General features: G+C 38.1%; 1 protein-coding gene across 1 annotated transcript in view; it reads right to left on the minus strand.

The window, feature by feature from the left end:
* Nucleotides 1–12,595: 12,595 nt before the first annotated feature.
* The window catches only part of LOC126108142 (zinc finger protein 665-like), a 138,857-nt gene continuing 128,573 nt past the window's right edge, over nt 12,596–22,879 (minus strand). Inside the window, exon 4 of the mRNA XM_049913387.1 lies at nt 12,596–16,075. Coding sequence (XP_049769344.1) covers nt 13,501–16,075 — 2,575 coding nt within the window. The 3' untranslated portion in view covers nt 12,596–13,500. The remainder of the gene's footprint in view (nt 16,076–22,879) is intronic.

Consider the following 22,879-nt stretch of genomic DNA (forward strand, 5'->3'; position numbering starts at 1 on the left):
ATTTCATGCATGGCATAGTGAGGCAGGCATGGCTCTCTCTCTAAGCCTGGCTGGGGCCTATGAATTGGTGGCAGCTTCCACCTGATGCCACTGGGCTGTCACTTCATGCTAGTAAGATGAACAGCCTATGTAGGCCATGGGCATTGATGCAGCAATGGCTTCTGGCGCTGCAGTCCGGAACCGCGGGACTGCTACGATCGCAGGTTTGAATCCTGCCTCGGGCATGGGTGTGTGTGATGTCCTTAGGTTAGTTAGGTTTAAGTAGTTCTAAGTTCTAGGGGACTTATGACCTAAGATGTTGAGTCCCATAGTGCTCAGAGCCATTTGAACCATTTTTTTGCAGCAATGGCAAACCACTTGCAAGGCTCCACACATAGCTGTGGTGGTTGCACAAGGATACTCTTGTGTGCTGCTTCCCTCAGTGTTGTGTACATCCAGTTAGACCATGCCCTGCTCACGTCACTGTGACATGTCTCAAAATGGCTGTGTGGACGGTGCAGCTCACTGCTCTCACGCAATAGTTGACTGGCAGCTCATCTGATGTGGTACCGAGTCCTGTGAAGGACTTAGTGCAGCTGGCAGCTGTAGCTCAGTCTCGATTCCATTGCTCACCTCTTTATTTCAGCACTCTCATCAACCTGTTCTGATTAAACTTCATTTCACAAAGTGCGGCAGTTACTGTTGAAAGTTAGTCTTAGCTCTCAATCAGTCTTTATTTTGCCACTAGATAGCATGGTAATGACCCAGTGGAACAACACAGGCGTTACAACAAAGGGCACTGTTCTACACTGGTGTACTTCATGTCTCACCTAATGCCGCACGAGGTAGCCACACTGTCTGAGGAGTGCTACCACAATTTGTGTGGCTCCCCGATTTGAGGCTCGAGTCCTCCCTCGTGCATGGGTATGTATGTTGTTCTTAACATCAGTTAGTTTCAGATAGATTAAGTAATGTGTACGCCTAGGGAATGACATCAGCAGTTTGGTCCCATAGGAACTTACCACAGATTTCCAATTTTTTCTCACCTGTTTCTGCCTCTAATGTAACATTCAACGTATTTTCTCTTTACATCTTACTCACAATTCTGAATCTTGTATTGACTGACAATCCACGGCCCCTTTTGGTTTTGGAGAGTTGAACTTCATTTTCAACTATCATCTGCAACCTATGAGGTACAGGAGGTAATGTAAGGAAAAACAATTCCACCATTTCTAAACTGTTTGACCTATGAGGAGGGTGTTACAACACAGATGAATGAGTCACATAAGGAAAAGGAAGAAACCTGAACTAGAATATTGCCGTCATAGACAAAATGTTCCATCTTACCACAGGAGCTAAATTCGGGAATATTCAACCAGTGCGATTCAGTTTGACATAAAGCTAATAAGCAATTCAGAGATGTGAACAAAGACTTGAGACAATTAAAAGAATTAACTGAGCAGGAATGTAACACAACACAGAATCAAATGTCAGGCTCCCAAGTAAAGTTGAGAGCGTTGGCGCAAAGCAAAGATTCAGTTATAACCACTATTTTAAGTTCTACATATGGAGTTTGGAGGAGTGTGTAGTTGGCCTAGTCAATAATAAATTGTGAGAAAAGACTGAATCATCTGTAATACACCTTATTCTAATGTGGGAACAGATAGAACAGAGTGAACTACAGAAAATTTGGAATGTATAATCTAAGACAAAGGAAGGAATCTCTGAGAAGGTACATAATCTAAGAGTGGATACTATGGCACAGATAGATAAGAACAGGAAGAAACTGGAGGAGGCTGTTGATGGAATAATGGCATAAATTTCTGAATTAACACCTTCCTATGAAGTAGATTTTAAGCAAACATTTACATGCCCACTGGAGTGTACTAAACCAGGCTTTGAATGGTACTTAAAATTTAATGCATATGCTGATGAAGATTTAAGCCCTGGGGCTTAGGGGAGATGGGATATATTGAAGTACAAAGACTATGTATTTTAATGCAGCATTATTCTGTCAAAGTGTTTTACATAAAATATCATGCACTTTGTTATGTTTAGAAATTACAAGGTTTATTAGTAGTCCATGCTGGATCATTTTAGACATGTTATTTTATCTAGATATTTGATGCCAAAGAGCAAGCAGTTTGCTGTTCAGTAAAAGAGTCAGATGCCTAGATTTAAGATTTGTTTATTGTCTAGTTCCCAGGGGTGGTTTGATTATTTTATGCAGACAACACCCCAGGGCATGACTGATGCAGTGTGCCTCTCAAAAACCAGTATCTGAACTGGAGGCATTTCTGTTTAGTTTATAACATTGGTTAAATTCTTATAAATTTTTACTTTTATTTACTTACTTGAGGCAATGGCATTATCTATACATCTGTTTATTTCTGGAGGAGGAGAATAGTGATTATAATGTTAAAATGAATTTGAGTCACTGTGTAATGTTATAAAAATTGTCGATAATTCAATTTTTTGTCAGCTGCTGCAAAAAAATATAGATGCTTAATATACTCGTTGGTTCAGTGACAAAGTATAAGATTAAAGTTAAGTGCACTCTCACATGTTCTGATGTTAATGCGTAGTAATTTGCATAATAATTAATGTTCAATGGTGTTTTCCCATAGAGAAGAAGATTTTCATGAGGTGTAGAGCCCCTTACTTTACATGCACTTGCATCAGTAGTGGATATATGAATGCATGTTATTTTGGCTTAATTCTAAATTCAATGATATGGTGCTAGTGAAATTCTTTCATCACAGTTCATAATTAGAGAAAGAAACAAGCACTGTTATAAATGTCTATACAAAATTATAGCGATTTCACATCCTAAAGCTGGTTTTTTAGAAAACCCCTCAAGGCGAAAACAACAGAAATTAACAAATATCAGCCAGCAAGTAGACTGCAGAACCTAGATGAGTTATTTCTTTTTCCATGTGGAGCTGGATGTTAGCTATATAACTTTTGTTGAGGGTGGGGGGAGGGAAGTGAACCAAGGAGGATACACCCTTGGCTATGAAGTTTAAGCATGATGGACATTCAGAGTCACAGTAGCGACTGAGTATACACAGAGGAGTAAGTTTATACCATTAGATTCAAAGTTTCTACAAAGTAGCAAAGTAGATGAATTTACCTGAATTTGTTAATATGTTTCATATGTTACTTTAATGAAGATTAATACAAGGATAAGTTTTGTACACTTTCCTCCAAGACTGGAAGATAGGTAACTGATTACTGAATGCTTGACAACAAATACTTGTTAAATGCTTAAAATATTTAATTCCTGTGGTTTGGCAGCAGGTCTAAATGCTGAAGCTGTTTGACGCGGTAACTGGTCTCATAACAATGAATGTGGTATAGCCATGTCCAGTGATTTCCTAATGTACTATGAGCATGGAGAGAAATGCTTGCGTTCTGACATGAATGTATTTGATTAGTTGAAAAATGAACAATTAGACTAAAATGCTACTGGACTCTATGTCCTAGTAATGAGTGATGCTACCGATAAAATCATAAAATATTGTAAGAAAATTGTTTAATGATCTGTATGGGTATTAAACATTAGACATCAGAGGTCGCATACCCATAGAAAAGGAATGATTGCCTGATAGAAATATTAAGAAACTTAGATGAACATGACACCACAGCAAATATGCGACTGTGTTTAATGGTTTATACACTCCTGGAAATTGAAATAAGGGGAAACTTTATTGACACATTCCTGGGGTCAGATACATCACATGATCACACTGACAGAACCACAGGAAAATAGACACAGGTAACAGAGCATGCACAATGTCGGCGCTAGTACAGTGTATATCCACCTTTCGCAGCAATGCAGGCTGCTATTCTCCCATGGAGACGATCGTAGAGATGCTGGATGTAGTCCTGTGAAACGGCTTGCCATGCCATTTCCACCTGGCGCCTCAGTTGGACCAGCGTTCATGCTGGACGTGCAGACCGCGTGAGACGACACTTCATCCAGTCCCAAACATGCTCAATGGGGGACAGATCCGGAGATCTTGCTGGCCAGGGTAGTTGACTTACACCTTCTAGAGCACGTTGGGTGGCACGGGATACATGCGGACGTGCATTGTCCTGTTGGAACAGCAAGTTCCCTTGCCGGTCTAGGAATGGTAGAACGATGGGTTCGATGACGGTTTGGATGTACCGTGCACTATTCAGTGTCCCCTCGACGATCACCAGTGGTGTACGGCCAGTGTAGGAGATCGCTCCCCACACCATGATGCCGGTTGTTGGCCCTGTGTGCCTCGGTCGTATGCAGTCCTGATTGTGGCGCTCACCTGCACGGCGCGAAACACGCATACGACCATCATTGGCACCAAGGCAGAAGCGACTCTCATCGCTGAAGAGACACGTCTCCATTCGTCCCTCCATTCACGCCTGTCGCGACACCACTGGAGGCGGGCTGCACGATGTTGGGGCGTGAGCGGAAGACGGCCTAACGGTGTGCGGGACTGTAGCCCAGCTTCATGGAGACGGTTGCGAATGGTCCTCGCCGATACCCCAGGAGCAACAGTGTCCCTAATTTGCTGGGAAGTGGCGGTGCGGTCCCCTACGGCACTGCTTAGGATCCTACGGTCTTGGCGTGCATCCGTGCGTCGCTGCGGTCCGGTCCCAGGTCGACGGGCACGTGCACCTTCCGCCGACCACTGGCGACAAAATCGATGTACTGTGGAGACCTCACGCCCCACGTGTTGAGCAATTCGGCGGTACGTCCACCCGGCCTCCCGCATGCCCACTATACGCCGTCGCTCAAAGTCCGTCAACTGCACATACGGTTCACGTCCACGCTGTCGCGGCATGCTACCAGTGTTAAAGACTGCGATGGAGCTCCGTATGCGACGGCAAACTGGCTGACACTGACGGCGGCGGTGCACAAATGCTGCGCAGCTAGCGCTATTCGACGGCCAACACCGCGGTTCCTGGTGTGTCCGCTGTGCCGTGCGTGTGATCATTGCTTGTACAGCCCTCTCGCAGTGTCCGGAGCAAGTATGGTGGGTCTGACACACCGGTGTCAATGTGTTCTTTTTTCCATTTCCAGGAATGATAATTCATTGTGAGGAAATCCCCTTGTAATAAATATGAGTAAGTATATTTATTACAAATGAAGTACATCTGGAGGAGTGATTGTGCATCAAACATATACAAGCCACTGATATTTTTACTTTAGAGCGCTAAAACTGGTTTAGGACCTTGAATTCTTGTAGCTTCAGCAAATGAAATACAGAAGAAGAAACAACTAACTTCACAGGAACTGAAGAAAACAATGAGGCTGCCATGTCTGCAGAATGGAAAATAAAAGCAAACGAAAATGAAAAAACGATAATACGTGTACTTTCACAGAAGATAACAATGATGATAGCGACATCATTTCGCACATTCAGGTAGATCTGTCATGTTTGTCTGTGCAACTATGCCTGTGAATTCAAGCAATTATGCAACCTGCTGAGGCCAATAGAGCAATTAAGTGAAATCACTTGATATAATTGTGGAGGGTTAGACAATCAAAGCAAATTAGTATATTTATGTGATGTAGACTGATTTTGTAAATTGCATAGTGTGTGTAAATAAACAGAATGTCACACACTTTTTTATATAAAACACAGCATAATAAACACCAAAGTTAATAAAGCAGCTACGAATTGTTATCAGTTCTACAGGAAGACAGCAGATTAAGATAAGTATGTGGTGGTGAAATGTATATGTAAGAGGTCAGATGTTTCCGCCTCATCTTTAAACTTACTCGCTCAATGACACACGGTACTCACATCAACACAATCACCATAAACTGCTTTCATTCTCTGATGAATCTCCTTTGGGGTGACACCTTCTGCTGTCAAGAATTCAATTACTGCATGTTGCTTAAATTGCTCTGATTGACCATCTGTGCAGGGTTCTGTACTTTACACTGTAAAAACACAAACGTTCAATGCTAAGGCTTCCCACCAACTGTAGTTATAAAGAAAATGTTACAGAACAAGCCAGCACCTACTGCATACCAATGCTACCAACTGTTTAAGAGTTACAAAGGTGGAGGAATTACTTTTCATTCAAACCTTGTATTATTGACAGTTCATGAAAAAACATTAACAGTTCATCTGTTATTAACTTTTTAAAGCAGATGATAAAAGATCTTGCAATATGTTGTCATGTAAAGATTACAAATTGACTGAAAAAGGTTGTACTTTACGACACAGAAGCTACAAGCAACTTAACCCTTTAACTGCTCTGGACGTGTTAACGCGTGTATCTGTCCCTGTGTTCCCTGAATGTGTTTACGTGCGCCACCAGTATTTCTACCTCATACTCTGAATGTGTCTATGTGTAGACATTTTCAGAGAACCAGGTAGACAGACTGGTGGTGTGCGTAAACACGTTCAGAGCACACAAGAGCAGGGACAGGTGCAAAGGCGTGCACATTAACACGTCCAGAGCAGTTAAAGGGTTAATACTTCATCCTACTCTTTTGAAACCTATCATTCTTCCCAAAAATAACAAATCATATTGTCAATGAAATAGTTACAGTACTTTTGCTTTGTTTACATTCAAAAGAAAGAGCAAAATATACTGAGCAGCATGAGGTTAAAAGAATACAATTGGTAAACCTTCACAATTGGTAAACCATCACAACTGCTTAATGTAACATGCTGATAATATTGGAGTCCCATCAGCTAATGCTAACACACATATCGAAAGGTATTGCATTTATCGATGTAAGTTTGCACAACAAATTGGTGAAATTAATATCAGAAATATATACAAAGGAATTTGAAGAAATTTTTTAAAAAGTATTTATTTTCAGCATAATACACAAACTAAGTGAAGACCTTTCTAAACTCAATGTTTCCACGCAGAAATGATTAAATTGCATAAACATATGTACAAATTTAAACAAAAAAAATGTAGCTTCATACTGATCCAAATGCGCATACATCACCATGCAAGAAAAATTTGGCGTTATATCTTGTCTGTCGATGTTATACAGCTTGTTTAACTGAAACTTTGAAAAACAAATGTCAATTGAGTCCTTAAAAGCAGATGAGGATTCTCAACATGAAAAATGTTGGTACTTCAATACAGAATGTTAAACAAAAATTTTACTTATAATAGAAAATTTAGTGTATATGGGTAAATTTCACACAATATTAAGAACTAATGTCGATAGTTTGACAACAGATAAATTCATGTAAGTGAAACAAATACTTCACTCATAAGTCTACACTGCTACGAGAAGTAAAATTTTAATACATTAGATTGTATAATGAGTGAAGATAGACGTAAATTTACAAATACTGTTCCATATTTCCACATTTAATACGATACCAGTCAGATCTCTGAGCCCCATGCACTGCATAGAATTGCACTGTAACACAAATTATCAGTAAAGGATTCACCAACATGCTTGCTTTCAACAAACATGTAGTGTAATTCGATATCAAATCAACACAGAAACACACAGCTTTTCTTGATATTTGGCAAAGGTGTACTGTTGGTATACACTAGGGGAAATATTAAAATTAACTGAGTTATGTCAACTCGTTTTTGAATTACAGAGGTATGAAGTTATGATAAATTGACTCTTAAAAGAAAAGCACTTTTTGGAACTGCTGTAGAAGCTTTTCTAAGTCAGCAACTGATTTGGGATAGGTATCACGTTACAGTGTTAATCACATACTTCCATATGTTATACAACACTACGTAGGTTGAGATATGAAAATGTTTTTCAAAATCAAATTTTCATTTTTGCTTTTTTCAGAAGTACATATTTTAAAATTTTAATTTTTTGAAAATTAGTTAGTAGCATAGTTAATCACAAGGAAAAATATAAATCTGGGATGTTTTTGCCTCATTGGTGAAAGAATGAAGTCTGAAGCTTCATTTCCATTGACTCATCTGTGAACTCAAGTTAACGAGTACAACACCAATAAAGTATGTTCATTAATATAAATATGAACATTGATGTCAACAGAGATTCATCGAAGTCACTACTAAAGCTTACTATTAAATAATAAGGTCTGTTTATTATTTTCAGCTTAGGAAGACTTCATTTGTTTGGCACACATCATTTTCAAATGGAATGTAAGTTTTCCCAGTGGGAGTCACAAAATTCACTTTCATCACAACTTCCATTACTGGGACCTACAAAAAATCAGTCTTCATTGGATATGAGAAGCATGTAAAGTGGCCATTTGGATTAAGAAAAGTTATTTTTACTTCATCAGTCCCTTAACTTTTCTGTAAACCATACTGGAGTCTACAGTTTGCTTGAGAGATAACAATAATGTACCCTGAAAGAATTACTATTTTAAGTTTATGAGGAGATTTAGAGACTTCCCTTATCGCAACACACCATTGAAAAAAATTTTCACCAATATTTTTGGTGTAAATTGTATAATAATGCATGGTATTAGCGCGTTCTATTGACAGACAATAGTCATTTACAGCGATTTTTTAAGAATTATTCAGATTCAACATAGTCATCTTGTGTTGAATAAAAATACCTACATTGCTAATGTTTCGTGTTGCCCACTCAGAAAGCTATAGTGGGGTTTTCATTTTTCTTAGGGTCTTTGCAAACTGGGATGAGATGCCAGTCTCTCTACAATGCCCCTAAATCCGCCAGAAACCCCTTTGCCATGTGCTGTGTCAAAAAAGTGCCACTCGAGTTTGACTTTAAAATCTTGTTTATGAAACTGAGACTGAGGAGCCGGCCGAAGTGGCCGTGCGGTTAAAGGCGCTGCAGTCTGGAACCGCAAGACCGCTACGGTCGCAGGTTCGAATCCTGCCTCGGGCATGGATGTTTGTGATGTCTTTAGGTTAGTCAGGTTTAACTAGTTCTAAGTTCTAGGGGACTAATGACCTCAGCAGTTGAGTCCCATAGTGCTCAGAGCCATTTTTTTTTTTGAGACTGAGGTTTACGTTTTCGTTTTCAAACTGGTAGCAGACCCACCTAAAGAATCGAAAAACTTGTTTGGAATGTTTTGAAATTTGTCAGTCACAAACGTTATTTATTTCTTTTGAGAAGTGTACATAGTAATTGTGTTGTTTCCTAGGTAATTTGAAACAGTTACATAAATAACATGTGCAACTTTGTTTTCTTCTTTGAAATACATAACAAGGTGATGGACTGTGGCCAGTTAGCTTGCCTAGTGGTTGCTCAGTGCTGCATTATATAGGACAAGAACATAATTTTCAGAAAAAGGCAAGGTAACAAAGAATTCTGATTTTTTTTCATATTTTATTTCGTGAAGCTAAGAAAAAATCCCTGCTGCTTTTCAGTGAAGCTGTGCTGAACCAAAGGAGACAACTTGCTGCATAATAAATCAATAAAGTCTTCTGAATTGTTCTCTAAAAGGGCTTGAAATTACAATGGTTGACTTAAAGTACTGCTGAAATTTTACATTCTCAGTTGAATTTTCAGCAAAGGATTCGTCGAAAATTTTACAGCCATGAAATAGGGTAACAATGATGAATTTTTGATCTTGGATTTAAATGTCTAAAACCAATAAAATTAAAATATTGGTTTGCTTTCAGAGTATGGCTATTAAGTTGTGTAATGAAATTTGTGGCCTTGGTCACCTTTCAATGCAACAGATGCGAATTTTTCTTACTCTATCACTAAACTTCACCCCAACCTGGGGTTGAATTTGAGTGGTGATGTTATGTGGTAATTGTGCACTGTTTATGACTCTAGGGTGACTAACTGCTCTGAGTCTCTATCAAAAACCGAAAAATAAAACTGGTATGTAATTAAATTTTAATATTAATTTCAGAACAACATGAAAATAAAATTTAAGGCCAGAAAATGTGATCAGAAACTTGCTTATGATATTCAAATGAAACACAAACAAAAATGTGTTCACTGTACATGAAACCCCAACATATCAACTACAATCATAGAAGGCCCTTCTTCCAATTATTGAGTTAAGCAAACACTTCAATTCTGTCAGTATCACCAGTTACAGACTATACAAAATGAGCCTCATTTCTACGAAGAAATTTAACTCCTATCTGTTCTTGGAATTTTGTAAAACCTTCGCCACATACTGTTACAATGTTTTCTGGGAGCAGGAATGCAAAGGAAAGCTTTTGCTGTGTACCAAAGGTCCATAGCTGAAATCACCAGTTTGTACAATTGAGAATTTCCATCAGTAAGACACTCTTCTTCTTTAGTACTAAAGACTGGCTGGACATCTTCTGTTTTACTATGACTAATACGAATCATGTTTATCAGGGTTCCTTTGGAAATATTTTACACTTGGCTAGCCCTGTTAATGTTTATTTTTACATTTAAAATTTATCTGAGACACAGTTCTAAAACATCGGGGCTATGTTTCGTCAGTTCAATTGATTATTTTTGTACACATGTTGCATTTTCACACTGATAACTTTTACACTCTCATCTGTATAATGCAAAAAAAACAGAACTGCACACTAAGTAAAAAATTCATAAGTTAACAGACACTTGCAAGCATGATATTCTCACCCCACAACTGTTATAGACAATTACTGCATCCACTGCCACATATTCTTGACACATTCATGAATATTTGTTTATAAAAGAATGGTACAAGAGAAGATGGTCAACTTCACCCCAGGTTTCTCAGGTGGTCAGCTTCACTCCACTTCCACCAAGGTTTTGCTCTTGTAGAAACAGGTTACGTATAATAGACTAACTTTAATTATTGCTCTATTTGTCAAAACATGAAGAGTCAATTCATGACATACCATACATAAGTCATTTTATGTCAGTTATGAAAGTAAAAGTTGTAGTTTACTGTAAAAAGTTTACAAATCAGTTCTTCAGAAAATGATAAGTATTAAGATAAGAGGTTTGTAATACTAAACATTTACTGATTGCCACGAATTAATAATTTTTGAGTGGTAAATATACTAACTAAAATATAATAATTTCCATCAGCAATGCACAGATACTTAATATTAAAGATTTTTTAATTTTTCGGTCTTTTTTGGTTAACTTCACTCCAGCATTAACCCCATTTGATTTCATCTCAATGCAACTGAACAGTAAGCAAATTCATCTCAGTTGCAATCAATGGACAACAGGTTATGAAGCACTTTTGTGAGGCATTAATTGTAGTTTTGCGTTCTAAGTTTTGTTACAGTTTCATCTAGTGCATCTGATTATCTGTTTCATGTTCTGGTCAGTTGTGGAAAGACAGGGTGTGTGTGTGCCACTTTGAGCAGCTGTCATACAATGTTTAAGTTTATTTCAGCAAATTTGGAGAAATCTATTTTTATACTAGTAACTTTGTATGCTTCTTTAAGCTTTCTTTAAGGTTTTTCTTTTTTTCCAGAAATCCTTTATTTCAATTTCCTTCAGTAACTGTTGCACACAGTTTAATAGTCGACACTACCCTAACTACATTAAGTTCATGAAATGAAAAACAGTTCTAACTGTCACTACTGGCAAGCTTTTGCTTTGTATCAAATTTGGACCCTCCAAAAAGCCCCATCCTTTTGACTACCATGCCATGTGGTTTGATGCATTAAAATTATTCTTCTAATGCTCCAAGAATCAAGTAAACATGTTAGAAACATTAGCTTTTTCATTCTAACCGCTCTAATGATTAAAAGCGATTTTTCAGATGTTTGGCAATACTACTTTTCTCATTATCATCATTAGTTTCTAGTGATGAGCTTTTGGGAGAAAAGAAATTGTTTTTCGTAATTCTTATTTTTGATGTGTCACACTTCTTGTATTTCATTTTTCTTTTAGCAGTGGGAGACACTATAAACAGTCCAATAAAAATTTTGAAGGATAGAACAACTTCTGAAGTAGTTGTAAATACTGTGAACAAGTGAGTACAATTATATCAAATATTGTTGTCACTTACAGAATGTTCATTTTTTAATGTCATAATTTCCTTCCTACATTTATTTGAGTCAATTAAGTATTTGTGGATACAATTGGGGCATACATAAAAATATATTTCTGAGTTTTTTCATGTCTACAATATAGTGATTCAACTGCTGTAATGGACTGCAACACTGAATTCTCATCATGTCAACTTCCATCTTGAGAAAAATATCCAGATACACTCAGTGCTTTAGTACAACTTCACTTGTTAGACGTTTGCCAATAACTTTTACATTTTAATGACTAATTTTAAATCACTTCAGCATTTCCATGAACATGCAGACATGGAGAAGGAGGAAATGTTAGGCATCACCTAAGTGTAATCTTCAAATAATGAGACATCTGATAAACTTATTGAATAGTATCTACTTACAATACACCCACTCAAGATGTGCTCTAATCACTGTATGTCAGTATACTGTAAGGACCAGTAAGGATAGCAGGGTGCCTACTATTTGTAACCAGTTTTTATTACTTACAACCTATTTAAATAGGTTGATTTGTATTATTATTTTCTTGATGCATTGTTTCATTAAAATAAATTACTTATTATGAATCATGTAGTATAAGATGAATAATTACAAAAGTATACACCATTACTAAAGTAAAGTATTTTTATTAGTAATTTCGATTCCTTATCACTACTACTGGACAAATTATAGATTTATTTTATCAAAATTATTACAATAATTAAAACATTTAAATAGCACTACTGATTTCATATTTTTACATATGAAGACACTCTCATCCCTAATTTATAACTTGCCTTATGATTTATGACAGTACTAACTACCCATGGACAGAAACTGCATATATACACTTAAATACTGTCTTGAAAAATTTTATCATAACCTATATGGTGTTGCATATCACAGAAATGAGCATTAAAATCCTGAAAAATGCCACCTAAAACACGTCTGTAACTCAATTATGAAAGCTTTTATTAAAAAATTCTGATATATAGCAGGAGAGTTTAATCATTCTCCAAGTCCATACTGATAATATGACTGCACAAAATTTTTAAAAACAGAGATGTTAAGCCCTAGATCTTTTGTTGTGTTGACACAAATAAGTGAGTAATATGAGACATGTGTTACTGGAAAGAAGTCTGTCACTACAATGTATCAATGATAGCAATGAAAACCTGACAACCCCATCTCTCTATGAAAAACTGTAATTCTAGTAACCAGTAAATTCTTAACCAAAGAGATATTTGAAAGTGGATGGATTTCTCTAATTTCTACTTCACAGTTACACTTGTAACAACTTTCTGTATCAACTCATATTATTTATTAAGAAACTGTTCTTGCTTCACCTTCAACAATTCGGATTGATGAAGTTTTCATTACTGTCCATTTTTACTTGATGTCTAGTAAATGAGTTACAATGACAAGCTTTACTAAAATCTGTCTCCCTTATGAACTACTGACCTGACTTTGATATTTATAGAAATGGAACACCAATTCATGCTTTGGCTGTCCTAATACATACTATTTCATCCTACTTGACATTATCTGAGCCAGCCCAGACTCTGCAGTGAACTGAATGTTTGTGAGATATTTGTTTAGGATTTCTTGAGATGACAATAAGTAATTCTTTTCTCCACAAACATAGCATTATTCTGGTCTCTTTGCAGTATGTGTGGATGCATGCTTCTTCAGATAGCTAGATCTGCGAAAAGACTTCCCACAAACATCACAGTTGAAAGGCCTGTCATCACTGTGTATTAATTTGTGCACCTTTAGATCATTAGATCTAGTAAAGGATTTCCCACAAAGATCACATCTGTGTGGCCTCACACCAGGATGTGTTAATGCATGTCGCCTGAGATCACCAGACATCCTAAAGCGTTTCCCACACTTATCGCATTTGTATGCCCTTTCGCCAGTATGTATGAACACATGCTTCTTTAGAACACCAGGCGTCCTGAAGGATTTCCCACATATATCACATTTATGTGGGCTTTCGCCAGTATGTATGAAAATGTGTAGCTTCAAATCTCTAGCTGTTCTAAAGGATTTCCCACAAACATCACACATGTGTGGCAACATGCCAGTATGTGTCAATAAGTGTTGATTGAGATCACTAGACATTCTAAAGGTTTTCCCACAAACATGGCATATGTGAGGCCTTTCCCCAGTGTGCGTTAATTCATGCCTTTTCACTTGAACAGGCTGAGAAAAACATTTCCCACAAATGTGACATTTGTGTGGCTTCTTGACAGTATGTACTAAGCGATGTCTGTGGAGATCACTAGAAGTCATAAATGATTTTCGACAAACATTGCATTTGTATACCTTCGGACTAGTATGTAATAATGAATGCTTCTTGAGATAAACAGAGGAGACAAAGGATTTCCCACAAATATCGCATCTGTACACCCTCTCGTCAGAATGTATTGACACATGCTGCTTCAGACCAGTCGGTGTCCCGTAGGATTTGCCACATATATTACATTTATGTGGCCTTTCGCCAGTATGAATTATTACGTGTCTTTTGAAACTACTATAGCAAGCAAATGATTTATCACAAAGAGCACACTGGTGTCGTTTCTTGCCACTACCGACGAACTCCTGCCTTTTGAAAGGGCCACAGTGAGAGGGATTGAAAATATGATACTTTTGGGATCTACAATCTTTGCATTTGTAAACCTTCTCATCACTATGTAACAATTCATTTTCCTTTAGAGTCTCAGAAATAATAGAGACTTGACCACAAATATGACATTTGTATGGGCTCTCCCAACTGTGTGTTAATGAATGGCGATTGCGATCACTGGACGACCTAAATGATTTTCCACAAATATCGCATTTGTGTGGTCTCTCGCCAGTATGTGTTAACGAATGTTTCTTCAAATGGTGAGACAGAGAAAACGATTTCCCACAAGTGACACACTTGTACGGCTTCTTGCCAGTGTGTACCAATGTGTGCCTCTTCAGCCCACTAGACGTTATGAAAGCCGTCCCACAAACATCACATAGGTGTTTTCTCTCTCCAGACTGTAATACGGTCTGTTTCTTCCGTCGACCTGGCTGCCTATGATATTTATTGGAGATTTTACTAGGTTCATATTCTGCTTGACTAATTCCTCGTTGCATCATAAAATGCTTCCTCAAGCTACCACTGTTGCGAAACACCTCACCACAGCCTGGACATATGTGTCTAGGTGGCTCTACACCATCAATGTGAATGAACACATGCATTATTAGCTTGTATTTTGATGAAAAGCACTCTTTGCAAGAATCACATTGAAAGTTTTGTAGTTCATAGGACTCTAGCCTATGATATTTACTGGAGATTTTGCTAGGTTCATATTCTGCTTGACTAATTCCTCGTTGCATCATAAAATGCTTCCTCAAGCTACCACTGTTGCGAAACACCTCACCACAGCCTTGACATATGTGTCTAGGTGGCTCTACACCATCAATGTGAATGAACACATGCGTTATTAGCTTGTATTTTGATGAAAAGCACTCTTTGCAAGAATCACACTGAAAGTTTTGTAGTTCATAGGACTCTAGCCTATGATATTTATTGGAGATTTTGCTAGGTTCATATTCTGCTTGACTAATTCCTCGTTGCATCATAAAATGCTTCCTCAAGCTACCACTGTTGCGAAACACCTCACCACAGCCTGGACATATGTTGCTAGGTGGCTCTACACCATCAATGTGAATGAACACATGCATTATTAGCTTGTATTTTGATGAAAAGCACTCTTTGCAAGAATCACACTGAAAGTTTTGTAGTTCATAGGACTCTAGCCTATGATATTTATTGGAGATTTTGTTAGGTTCATATTCTGCTTGACTAATTCCTCGTTGCATCATAGAATGCTTCCTCAAGCTACCACTGTTGCGAAACACCTCACCACAGCCTTGACATATGTGTCTAGGTGGCTCTACACCATCAATGTGAATGAACACATGCATTATTAGCTTGTATTTTGATGAAAAGCACTCTTTGCAAGAATCACACTTAAAGTTTTGTAGTTCATTTTCCTTTAAGCTGTAGTTATCTCTAGTGCGCAATGCATTGTCCTCAAGAGAGCAATATGCTTGTGTTGCATTTGTACTTTCGCCAAAATCTGCTGATTTACCTGCAGAAATGTGCAATTTATCACCACTCATTCCTTGGAGGGATTTTTCTTCTAATAAAACATTAGCAGCCTCACTGGCAATCTTAATCGACCTGAAGCATAAATAAAAATTGCAGAAATTAGCTTATTGAACACAGAAAAACTAAATCTCAGTAAACAAATTCTTGTGTAAAACTCAACAGTATTTGAAGTATGTACAAAGAAATTCACAATCATTTACTTTTCACAAATATTATTACACAGAAAAATCTTAAATAAATGATTTAACAGATGATATTATAAACAACAGTTTTAAGAAATTAACTATCCTTATCTTGCTGTAAATTTCCAGCTGAATGGAAGATAATTTAGTCATAAGTTGACAAGATATTAGTGCAATGTATGATAAATGTGTATGGTTACCTCATAAAGTATGTTATTTGTATTAATTATGCAGAATTAAACATACAGTGCATGCTGTAATTGGTATGCTATAATTTGTATGTGCTACTGTGTGTACGAAGTTGTCTATAATGCATGGTTATTCAATTTGTGCATCTGGTGCAAAAGGTCAATATAGTGAGTGACACATTGAAATTTGTGTATACATATTCTTCTTTTAAGTGGGAAGCACAGAATCTGTAAATACTTACATTCAGCTGCACTTTCATATTAAATCCAAAAATAAACTCACAAATCTAGCAATCAGTGAATGCATCTGAACCACGAACACTTCAGTGGCCATCCAGTATTAAATCAGCGTGGAAGGCCTTAAATTGACAATTAAACATGTGATACTGCTTGAGTTTGAGATATAAATTCACATCCTGTGTGACAAATTAGATACTGTCTAGCAAACAATGTCAGTAACAATATCCCACAGAAACTGCTAACCTTTTGCCACATAACAAACTACTCAAGAAAGCAATTACTCCAAAATAGGATATGGGAAACTTATATTATGTAGTGAGGTATTTTAGAGTACTTTCCTACACTTTATGTGACAAGACGGCACATATCTCCTCATTCCCCAATATAGCAAAACTTTATAATTTACATCTAAAAGCAATAGGTCTTTCCCTTCATAAAAATTCTGAATACCACTGAGTTGCCACTACTTAGAATGTAATGCCAATGCAAATAAGAGCTGACCATCATTCATTCGAAACTGAACTTACCTAACTGGTGTCAAACTACTGAAAGATACTGCAAAAAAGTTTGTTGAGCTAACTATAGACACAAAACCATACCTGAGAAAGCAAAAAGACCATTTTGGGCTTAAAAGTTATGTGACTACTAAGCTGAGCACTCAATAATGTGTTCATACAAACAGTATTTGTGAACAACATTATAATGGTTTCAGTCAATATTAGAGAATGGAGTTAAGGTTAAATATTTGAATATTTCAATCAAGTGTGGCTGCAGGAGTCACCCCCTGTAGCACAAGACACTGTTGACACATGTACTGGAAAGTGTGAGTATTACCCCCAACCACCAATCCATCAGACACCAACAAATTAAAAGAATTGGGCTGTCTCACTAAGAGTGGCTGTAATAACCAACAGTCACAGATCCAATCACCCACTGTAAATGACTTCTGAAGCATTACAAATACAGAGGTCAGTGACACAACATGCTGATAAATGACAGGAATGTTTTTAACACCACGCTGCTAAGCAGGAGATTCTTATCATGTCAAGGGATGCATAACATTATGCAGAGTAAAGCAAATCTTACATGGAGTAGGATTTGCACCAAGCGTGATGGCGCCCTTACAGGCTGTCATCTGCTAGCCAGCTGCCCTGCAGTGAGCAGTGCAATGTTTTTTGTGACAGCCCCAGAGTTGTATGGCTCCTGACATAACGTTCTACAGGATGCGAACTCTCAGATAATGCCAGTTAACCTTCAAGACGAAACAAAACGTTATGCACCCATGAGTCAATCTGCAATGTTAATCAAACAAATGCACGGAAGCTATTCGGTAAAAAAATTTTATTCTAGCACATCTCTTAGCTTAATTCATCAGCTTCATGGCGAACCACGTGTCACTTCGTTAATGGTGGTATTTCAGGAGTAAGTAAACAACTGCAAGACTTTTGGAAAGTTTGCTGAGAAAAATGTAGTTCGCTCCGAATTTGCGTTTTGTGCATGTTAATCTATGATCAGTCTAGAGAAAATAAAACGATTGTTAAGCACTCACCCCGAAATGGTATGCAATCTTTTATTTCTCATCCATATACCAAATGAAGGATTGTACTTTTTCACCAGAAACATCTTCTACTTACTTCATCACAGATATGACTGATCCCTTTACACCTTGATGGGTAGTTGACAGGATTTTGCAAATTTAAATGTTTTCTTATTTCCCAGATAACTGAGATACAGAAATAAAATTCTTTAGCCAGTTTTAATCCACATCATTCATTATTAAAAACACACCGAGGTGTAGGATTCTGACAAAAGTTCAATAGAAGTAGGGATTTATTTTCGACAGTCTTTGTATTCCCTTTATTTTTATTGAGAGAAACGTTATCAGTGATGAGTGTTGAGTAACATATACGTTCCCTTGTTGCCACGATCAAATCATCATCTTTTTCGAAAACACAAGAGGTTGTAAGTATTCATCTAACCGCCATTCTAATGCAGTTGGCGACATAATGATGAAACAGTAACTGATTTAGAGATAAGTCAATAGCTTATCAAAATGCCCATTCTCAGTATGAAAGTAAACTGTAATTTCTTCATAAATATTATTTCAAACCTATAATAATTCTCTTTTTATCAGCTATCGATGGCGCTAGAATATTACATTATTTCATTGACATAAATCTGTAGTCACTTGAATATCGCAATCCATATGGAAGTTTCGCAAATTATTTATATGGCCAAATACACTGCTCTTTGGGTACTACCATTTGCCAGAATGTTGTTCCGGTATTTCAAACTGTTTACAAGGAATTTTGAAAACATATCATTCTGGCTTTTTCACTAGTGCGCGACTTCAGGATTGAACGTTTACATACAGACCATTTTCCTGAGATTGGTGATAAATGGCAATATCCTAAGTTCAAGTAATAATTCAATATGTTAGCTACAGTTCATATGCAGCAACATATGACCTAATATGCAGTAAAGGGAAATTCATAGCGACCTCTATTTTTCGCTGCGCACTTTCTGACGATCTTGCAGTAGTTTACTTAATCTTGAACTATCGCAATACACACTTCAAAAAAAGTTTTGCATCACCCCAGTTCCCAGAACTCCTGAAGACAGGCGTTGACTGTGGATATTGTTTCACAGACACAGTCCCTTTGACTGTGCAGAGATGACACTATACCCGCCCAAAGATGTAAGGAAGCACGCATGAGCAGCGCCTATTAGATGAACGCGGTCCGACAGCTGATCAGTTCCAGGCATTCCACCAGGAAGAAGGTACACGGCTCGTGTTGTTTATAGTTCAACCATGCCTAAACGGTCAGTACCGCTGTTCGATCGCGTCGGCACTGTTACTTTGTGCCAGGAAGGGCTCTCAACAAGAGAAGTGTCCAGGGGTCTCAGAGTGAACCAAAGCAATATTGTTCATACATGGAGGAGATACGGAGAGACAGGATCTGTCGATGATATGCCTCGCTGAGGCTGCCCAAGGGCTACTACTACAGTGGATGACTGCTACCTACGGACTATGGCTCGGAGGAATCCTAATGGCAACACCACCACGTTGAATAATGCTTTTAGTGCAGCCACAGGACGTGTGCAATAGGCTGCATGATGCACAACTTCACTCTGGACGTCCATGGCGTGCTCCATCTTTGCAACCACGCAGTACAGATGGGCCCAACAACATGCCAAACTGACTGCTCAGGATTGGCATCACGTTCTCTTCACTGATGAGTGTCGCATATCCCTTCAACCACACAATCCTCGGATACCTGTTTGGAGGCAACCCAGTCAGGCTGAACGCCTCAGACACTGTCCAGCGAGCGCAGCAAGGTGCAGGTTCCCTGCTGTTTTAGGGTGGTATTATGTGAGGCCGACATACGCTTCTGGTGGTCACGGAAGGCGCCATAATGGCTGTACAATACGTGAATGCCATTCTCCAACTGACAGTGCAACCATATCGGCAGCATATTGGCGAGGCATTCGTCTTCATAGACGACAATTCGCACCCCCATCGTGTACATCTTGTGAGTGACTTTCTTCAAGATAACGACATTGCTCAACTAGAGTGTCCAGCATTTTCTCCAGACATGAACCCTGCTGAACATGCCTGCGATACATTGAAAAGGGCTGTTTGTGAACGATGTGAACCACCAACCACTCTGAGGGATCTACACCGAATCGCTATTGAGAAGCGAGACAATATGTACCAACAGTGCCTTGATGAATTTGTGGATAGTATGCCACGACGAATACAGGCATGCATCAGTGCAAGAGGACGTACTACTGGGTATTACAGGTACTGGTGTGTACAGCAATCTGAACCACCACCTCTGAAGGTCTCGCTGTATGGCAGTACAACATGCAATGTATGGTTTTCACGAGCAATAAAAAGAACAGAAATGATGTTTATGTTGATCTCTATTCCAATTTTCTGTATAGGTTCCAGACTTCTTGGAACCGAGGTGATGCAGAACTTTTTTTGATGTGTTTAAATTTGGCCATCAACCCTTTGGACTGGGTAAGGCCGACACAGGGTGGCTCCGAGCACTCTCATTTAAATCGCCGCCACCTGGGTGGTGAGTGCGCTACAGAGAATTGCGCGGTCTGTTTGTGGAAACAATGAGACTGTTGACTAACAGATAGGGTATACATTAAAATAAAAGGTGGGTTTTCATTCAAATACATTTCCAAAATATTCCAGTACAGAACTTTTCAATGTATGACATTTTTTAAACACTCATCACGGTGGAGAGTTGGGTTTCGTGTGCACGTTTTGCAGTAATACATAGTTTCACACCTGCCACTTTTCTTTTTTCTGTCTGAACACACTGCACAATCCTTGTGCTTGCTCCCCAGGAAGCTTGTTGTGATGTACAACAGTCCATTCAAGCGTACCTCATCATCAGAAGTTGCACTTTTATGGCGTACTTTGTGAGGCAGTTTTTTCAAGATGTTCTTCTTGCAGTGATTCTTGTACAGCAAATAGCTGTTTAAAAATCCAACCTCCAACAACCAGAAGTACGGTTTTCACTACTTGAGACTTTTCATTAGAAAACCATAACTGGAAATATAATGGTCATATCGATCAACGCTGCCCAACTTCAAAGTGTAATTGATAATCACATTTGGTTTCATTATTTCTTCACTTTCTGTTTCTCTTTTCTATAAGTGACAGTGAGTTATTTGCTTTTGTAGAAAGCATGAGAACAGTTCGTTTATCCTACCATGCCAGAGCCTTCATTTTGTTCTTGTGAAGGCTTTTTATTTCATACTTCTTCAGATTCAGAACTGCTTTCTTGATTGCAGCTGGAAGGTTTCTGCGATTGGCCTGGATCGTTCCTGTGAGATGCACACTTTGTTACAATAGTTCATCGCCTAATTCAACATCTGTATAAAAACAGTCAGTGTACAAATGATACCCTGATTGTCCTGTAGCATTTCTCATGTTAGCCAGCAGTTGAAGAGGTATTCCCTCAGAAAAATTCCAGTCTGAACGAATCAATGACTCTGTTATTACAGCGCCAAAATATGATATCAAACTGAAAATATAACCGTTTGATAAATCCGAAATCTCATAAGCTCTGAATCCCCATTTTGTTGGTTTCTGAGGATAGTACATTTCGAATAACACACGACTGCTTAATGATACTGTAGATTCATCAGAAGCTAAATACCTATATGGCCAATCAATTTCGAGAAACTTGCAAAACAAATAATCCAACACATTCTTCACTATACTCAGACATGACTGAACCTGAATGTTGACATGTATAGCACTCTGTGGATTAGGAACATCAAGTGCCCAGAAAATCTGCATAAATCGTCTGCGAGTAAAACAGTTTGAAAGGAAGTCAGATGACTGTAATCATTCTCTTGAACAAAATTCTGGAAAATTCTTACACTTTTGTAATGCCATATTAATAGCACATCATGGAAGCGTTTCATTTCTTCCTTGGTAACATTTCTCTTGTCACATCTTGAAGAATGTTTTGAAAGCGGTGTCACTTTAAATATATGCTGTAGCGTACCTGTTCGTTTGGTCTGCTATTTGTTACATTATGTTGTCTGCAAACATTAACTGAAAGAAACCAACTGGCGATGATGGAACATTACCAGTTGCAGTGATAGAACCACACATTGAATCTCAAAAGGAAAATCTGTAAAATCAGCGTCATTTTCGCTTCACATTCCGCGAAAAATCTTCTGCTAAATCACTAGAAAAATGCACGTCTTCACGGTTTTCATCGTCATCTTCACTAGAACTGGTAAAAATGAATCAATCTCACCATCAAAATCATTCTCACTATCGTTACTTAGAGATTCGTTTCAAAGCTGTAAAATCTTTTCCTCAGAAATAACTGAATGTGAGGAATTAGCCATTGTGCGTGCACACACTTTACCGTAATAATTCCAACATTCATTTCATCCTAACTGAAAGAGCTTGACCCTGAGTTAGCACACGTTTCCCTACATGGCAGCACTAAGCACCATTGACGCCTATTACCGCCGGAATCGAGAATTGAGCATATAAGAGCCGCGAAAAATTGTGTCGAATGAGGCTCGATATCGGAGGAGAAAAAAAAATTCAGAATGTTGAGCACCACTCGAAATTGGAGTGGAAACGGTTAACGAAATAGGCAGCTCGCCATGAAACTGACAAATGAAGCTATGAGATGTGTGACAGTCAAATTTGTTTACAGAATAGTTTCCTTACAATCGTTTGAGAAAGATTGACGAGTAGCTGGCTTGTTTGCCTA

The sequence above is a fragment of the Schistocerca cancellata genome, chromosome 11, assembly GCF_023864275.1.
Source record: "Schistocerca cancellata isolate TAMUIC-IGC-003103 chromosome 11, iqSchCanc2.1, whole genome shotgun sequence".
In the NCBI taxonomy this organism is placed as follows: Eukaryota; Metazoa; Arthropoda; class Insecta; order Orthoptera; family Acrididae; genus Schistocerca; species Schistocerca cancellata.